This window comes from Cebus imitator, unplaced genomic scaffold (genome assembly GCF_001604975.1).
Source record: "Cebus imitator isolate Cc_AM_T3 unplaced genomic scaffold, Cebus_imitator-1.0 Scaffold92, whole genome shotgun sequence".
Classification (NCBI taxonomy): Eukaryota; Metazoa; Chordata; class Mammalia; order Primates; family Cebidae; genus Cebus; species Cebus imitator.
The window spans coordinates 5,950,066-5,956,775 of NW_016107407.1; the positions used below are offsets into that span (position 1 = coordinate 5,950,066).

At 48.3% G+C, this 6,710-nt stretch overlaps 1 protein-coding gene and 1 long non-coding RNA gene across 2 annotated transcripts in view; both read right to left on the minus strand.

The window, feature by feature from the left end:
• The window catches only part of LOC108309140 (supervillin-like), a 21,417-nt gene extending 20,610 nt beyond the window's left edge, over positions 1 to 807 (minus strand). Inside the window, 1 exon segment of the mRNA XM_017535319.2 lies at positions 613 to 807. Within this exon segment, the coding sequence (XP_017390808.1) occupies positions 613 to 807 (195 nt within the window).
• Positions 808 to 1,174: 367 nt separating this feature from the next.
• LOC108309222 lies at positions 1,175 to 6,222 on the minus strand. The gene is made up of 3 exons (XR_001827238.2): positions 6,041 to 6,222; positions 1,923 to 1,970; positions 1,175 to 1,404 (listed from the first exon to the last, which is right to left on the minus strand). It is a non-coding gene; the product is annotated as an uncharacterized LOC108309222 (long non-coding RNA).
• Between the last annotated feature and the right edge of the window lie 488 nt (positions 6,223 to 6,710).

Genomic DNA, 6,710 nt, shown 5'->3' on the forward strand with positions numbered 1-6,710 from the left:
GGGGGGGGGGACAGAGGGCCCAGAGGGAGGGGACAGAGGGCCCAGAGGGAGGGGACAGAGGCCCCAGAGGGAAGGGACAGAGGGCCCAGAGGGAAGTGATGGAGCAAAGCCCCACAGGGAGGAGACAGGAACCCAGTTTTATAGCAAAGTGGAGCTGTTTTGACATCAGGGATATTCCACAGAAAAATAAAAAAACAACTGTTTATGTGTTTCATGTTCTTCACCTACAGAGTGGCTCAGCCCAGGCCGGTCTCCCCTCCAGGATGGGGTTCAGAGTGAGTACAGCAAGGGTGGAGGGAAGGGGCAGGGGGCCCATGGTCTCTCGTTTTTTTTGTTCTGGTTTGTTTGTTTCTGAGACAGCATTTTGCTCTTGTTACCCAGGCTGGAGTGCAATGACGTGATCTCGGCTCACTGCAACCTCTGCCTCCCGGGTTCAAGCAATTCTCCTGCCTGAAACTATAGGTGTAATCCACCACGCCTGGCAAATTTTTTGTATTTTTAGTAGAGACGAGGTTTCACCGTGTTAGCCAGGATGGTCTCGATCTCCTGACCTCATTATCCGCCTGCCTTGGCCTCCTAAAGTGCTGGGATTACAGGTGTGAGCCACTGCACCCAGCCGGTCTCTCGTTTTAATAGGGCCATTGGAACCAGCTCCTCCTGCTGCTTTAGCAGGGCCACTGGAGGGGCCTCCCCTCGCTGGGTCTCCCTGTCCCTCCACACCCCAAACGTCCTCCACCATATCCTCCTCCTCTGTGAACTGAGCAGGACAACAGCCTCACTGAGCCGGAGCCACGGACACCGGCGCATCTCCTGGGCTCCTGACTCGGGGTGGAAAGCGTGGAGGCTGAGGGGACACTCTCCTCTTAAACCAGCTTCATGACTATGAGGTGAATTAATACCACCAAGCCCACCTGAAAATCTGCACGAGGATCAGTGTGTGTGTGACTGACCCTAAATATATGAAGAACCAATTAAACACACACATATGCAGGTGCGCGCACACACACACACACACACACACACACACACTCTTACAGATACCCACACACATACAGACACACACTCTCGCAGATACACACCCAGAAATGCACTCATAGATACACACATACACACACACACATGCACTCTCACAGATACACACTCATGCACACGCTCATAGATACATACACATTCTCATGGACACACACAATTGTACCAACACACACACACACCCCTCTCTCTCACAGTGAAATGCAGCAAATAAGTTATTTCCCCAAATTAAACAGAAGTTCTTCCCCTGCTGCTCAGAAATTGCATCGAGGCTTAAGACGAGCGGCTTTTCCTCACCTGATTAATCGACACAAAACACAGGTATTTATGGGCAGCAGGAATAGCAGGAGAATAAGTAGAAGCATGTACAGGTTCCTACAGAGCAGAGCAAGAGGATTAAAGGTGAAAGGAGAAGATTTATCAGAGCCGGGCCGGGCAGGGACGTGGGGGAGGGAGAGACAAAACAATGATTTTTCTAACAGAATGTTAATTCGCTGGCTGCAATTTCAGTTTTTTCAAGAGAGTCCTCCCGTAAGTGCTAATGCTAAAATAAATCCACACACTCGAGGTAACTGCACCTGAGTCAGCTTTGTGCAGTAATTAAATGAGTTAATTTATAGACGATTGTCAGTTGCAGAGAGGGAACGATGACTTTCATTGACAGTTTTAACATTTAACAGAAAATATCACCTTCTTTAAAGTATTTTCGTTACATGATCAAAAAAATAACTTAAGGGCGTGGGCTCAGCTCTCCACTGCAGACAAAGGCTGCGTCTGGTCTGGAGATGGAGCACAGGGAGGGCGCCCGAAGGAGCACCCAGGATGAGAATCACCCACGCGACGTGTGACTCCAGCCACCATCTAGAGGACACCTGTGTTAGAGTCAGGCTTACCCAAAGCAGGTTAGAAATGGCACTATCATCCGCAACTCCTCCTTCTTCCTACAGGTTGAAACAAACAGGAAACGTTGCGGGGTGTTGGAAGGGAAGAGCCTTGTCAGGGCGTCGCAATCACCGGGAAGGACTTCGTGCCGGGTTCAAGGGCAGCATGCACGTGCGCACACCAGGCGGTGACTGAACCTCAGGCCACCTCATTCCCTCACCGCAGAATCACCATCATCTGGAGCTCCCTCAGCCTTTCTCTCCCTCCCAGCCTCTAAAGTGACTTCATTCTCTAAATTCTCCTGGATTGTGATCTGGAATTTCAATGACTGCAGATACTGAGAATATGGATGTGCCAGATTCACTTTTCTTGAAATTTCCGGCACTTGCTCTGGGGCTGTTAGATCTGAGCTGGAGACACCGACCTCACAGCTCCTGAAGCACAGTCGGATATCCAGTTCCCACCTGGAACTCAGAAACAGACACAGGCTTTTAACGCACAAGTCTAGGAAGGGTTTTCGCTTCTTGGAAAAGGTCTGATTTGCTGGATGGCTACCTTCACAACAGACAGGAGTCACCGTGTATGCCTTAATGCGGAATAAGCAGAAATGGAAAATAATTATTTGGTGAAAATAAATACATAACTGAAAGCTAATTGCAACAGAGACTCCTGCCCAGCCACTTCCTTGAGACTTTGCTTCGTTTCATTTCTCTCTCTCTGGTGGAATGGGTGGCTCTGGAGGAAACCGTACATAAGCCATGCTCAAGTGCACACAAACCACACGGTGCAGACCAGGCCAAATCCACAAGCCAAACAGCCGAACACCTTTAGACTAAGTATAATATGCTGTGAGAGGAACCCACGTTTCAGTCAGGTTAGCCTGGGCCAGGCTAAACCAAGAACAGGAGAAAGATACGAAGGGACGCAAGGAAGAGAAAGAAAGAAAAGTGGGGGAGAGAAGGAGAATACCCACAGTTTTTCACAGGAAACGACAGAGACAGCCAGGTAACAATCAGTGCTCTTTAGCTCTAGATCATCAGTCTTCATTTTTGGGAGTGAAATGGGGAAAAAAGGAATCGCTGATGAGTCTTCCATTTCCTGAGATGTGTGGGAACTTTTAGTACAGAAATGAAAACTCTAGCTTAATATCTACTCACAGGCCCCGAATTTTGTTTTTGTTTGAGACAGGGTCTTGCTTTGTCACCCGGACTGGGGTGTAGTGACACAAATACTGCTCACTGCAGCCTCAACTTCCGGGGCTCAAGCCATCCTCCTGCATCAGCCTCCCAAGTGGCTGGGACCACATGTGCACACCTGGCTAATTTTTGTAGGGTAAACATGGGGTTTTACCATGTTCCCCAGGCTGGTCTTGAACTCCTGGGATTGAGCGATCCTCTTACCTCTGCCTCCCAGTGTTGGGATTCCAGGCATGGCCACTGTGCTTGGCCCCAAAGTAAATCTTTACACAAAAGACCGAAAATGAGATGCTGGCTGGGGCACCTCAAATGTTTTCTTTTGAGACTAATCCACTGACAGAGACAAAACAGGTATAGATTTTTTAAGGCATCCTATAATGTATTATTTTTTTTGAGACGGAGTCTCCCTCTGTCCCTCGGCTGCAGCGCAGTGGCACGATCTCGGCTCAATGCAACTTCCGCCACCTGGGTTCAAACGATTCTCCTGCCTCAGCCTCCCGAGTAGCTGGGATTACGGGTGCCTGCCACCACGTCCAGCTAATCTTTGTATTTTTAGTAGAGATAGAGTTTCACCATGTTAGGCAGGATGGTCTCGATCTCCTGACCCCGTGATCCCCTTGCCTCGGCCTCCCAAAGTGCTGGGATTATAGGCATGAGCCACCATGCCCAGCCTTTAATGTATTTTTTAATGTGACACTGAGAACATTTCAAAATGACCTATGTGGCACACTTTCTATTTTTATAGGACAGCACTGACTGCCACCCTGCATGTATTCTCATGGGTGCAATGGAAGGAACGTGTGGAGTCCCCTCTTTCCTGCCCCTTCTGCGTTTCCACACACCGCACACTCGCGGCAGCAGGCTCTCAGCACACAACAGGAACACAGCAGCCGTGACTGGCGTGCCGAGCTGACCGTACGCTGGCTCCTTTCTGCCCTTGGTGCTGCGGATGGAAGGTCCCAGCACTGCTCTCCTGGGTGCCTCTCCATCAGCAAGGCAGGAGCTACTCCCTGCAGCAAGCGCCCATGTTCAGGCCCCGCGTGACATGACTGTCTGTCCTTCTCCAAGGCAGCACTCAGACACCCGCAAGCAGTGGGCAGGGCAGCCCCTCAGCTATGTGGGGACTCCCTTAAGACAGACCAGGTTGAAGGCGACTCACCGACCACATTTGAGCACAGCCAGCGGGGGACTGAAAACACTGCCAGCCCTTGGGAAGGAACAAACTAGGGGTTGCCAGAGGCCGCCTGAGAAACACCTGACCTCAGCAGAACCTGAGATTGCCCAGTGTGGGCTACAGAGGCCTCAAATAGACCTTATTTTAACTTCAAAGAGCTCATTTTCTCCAGCCAAGGCAACCAGGCCACTGAGGAAGAGAGGGAGTTCTGGCTTCCACACCTAAGGTGACCCTCCGTTCTTCTAAGTGGATAGTGTACCCATTTGAATAGTCTGAATAGGTGAATAGTCTGTTCCTATTTACCAGGAACCTCTCCTGCTTTGTGCTTTTCGGCTTCATTTAAATTTCCACCTGGCTCTCTGGGACTCCCAGCTCTTGACGAACGGGGGAGTCTCTGCACCTTCCAAAATGATGGCCCCGGGGCCAGGTGCTGCTTAGTGCCAGGACACAGTAGTCGGCAGGTTTGCTTATGGGGAACGGCAGGTTTACTTATGGGGAACGGCAGGTTTGCTTATGGGGAACGGCAGGTTTGCTTATGGGGAACGTGTTAAAGTCGTTTTTGAAGCAATGATTTCAAGACTCTTTTAAATAAAGTTTGTGGGGGGTGGGGATACATTATTTCACAGATGCAGTTTTCTTTCACTTCAGGATCTCCTTTTTGAAATGCGAGTTTCACATGGTGGGTGGAAAATATGCACATACTTTCTAGTTGTATTTGAGAACTTTACAAATGGCTGAGGTTAAATATCTTTAGTTATATCATCTTTAACACCATGTATTTCTCAAAGAAGATAATTCAAATTGCCATTCCAATGTAGCCTATGAAGACACAGAAGTATCAGAGGAAATAGCGCCAGAGCTCCTGACTCACACTTTATGTGCACACCTCATTTGCATGTCAGTTTCTTAATGCATGAAAGTCATGCTCATCACCTCGTCCTTCCACAGAAGTTTAACTTATTTTTGAGCTAACAGGGGCCTGGGGATCAGCTGGCTGAAAGCACTCTTTCTTTTCTACTTGAAGACTTCTGGGCCTAGAAAGTGGCCAGGGAGCGCGTCACGGGTGCACCGTTTCGCCTCCAGCCAGGAGGGGCATTTGCAGCTGTAGGGCCAGCCAACAAGTAAGCACCGTCAGTTACGAAAGTGCACACTGCCTGTCAAAAGCTGGCCATGATCACATCTGTGATTTAACAGCTCACCAATACTTACGCATACGAAATGCTTGCTAGCATGGATCACCACGCATGACTTAATTTTGTTTCAATTTATAACATACCGTTACTCATGAAACACGCTTCAAATGATGAACTAAATACCTATGAACCACAATTATGTCCTTACTTTTTATACTTAGGTTTAAAAATCTCTGCATAGGAAACCCAAGTCCATATTTTACATGCAACTTAAAGATATTAGTGGTGAATTCCATTTTTGTCATTATAAAGGCTTTAATAACGTTCTAAAGGCAGACTTCATTGAAGAAGGGTTTTAAAGTGAAGAAAAAGTACACACTTTAACCTTCAGGCAGTTGCTTACTGACACCGTGTGTATGTGTCGCTGACCCCACTTCTAAAGCATCTCAAGGCTCAGCCTCCTGCCCAGTTTCAGGTGCTCTGTGACAGACCCTCAGTGTGTATCCTAAGGGCAAAAACGCACAAATGCTTCACAGAGCAGGAATTAGGTGGCACATGCGTGTCTCTCTGATGCACTTCCAGGAGTGACGTTAGTCCCAATGCTTTCCTAACATGGGGAACGTTACCTTCTTGATGAGGGACCGCCCCCCTTCCTGGGTGTGCAGGCTGCTGGCCGGCGCCTTCCCGCTCTCCTGCCTCCTGCTGAGTCTGTTTCTCCAGTCTTCCTCTCCGCTCTTCTTCAACAGTGCCAATCTAGGAGGGAAACATGCCAGCCACAGAGAGTTCAGCACCAAGCTCTTCCTTGTGATAGAGCCATAATCTCAACAAGTGAGAAGCCTTTGGCCAAGACATGACCACAGCCACCTCATTTTAACATTTTGAATTTCATGTATTCTGAAGACAGCAGGTCTGGAAAAATAATAAAGTACCTTCTGTAAGATGGCCCTGAAGATTTTACAGCTGATTGAAACACAGAGCCGAAGTCTGACTTGCTAGATAAAAGATGCACCAACATCCCAGCCAAGGAATGTCTGTTTTTCCCTTGCTTTGGGGCCGAGAGCAAGAGAACCGACCCCAGAGAAAAATGTCTTCTAGCGACGCCTTCTGGTCACTCGGTGAAATAACATTAAAGGGCTAAAGCTGTGTTACAGAGAACAATGAAGACGTGGGCTTAAAACAGACACCGTGAAGCACCCACCATCTCTTAATATCATCCCTTTCAATTAGAGGTAAATTTTGATGTTCATTTTCTGATGTTCAAAAAATGTTTTGATGAACATCAAAATTTGATGTTCA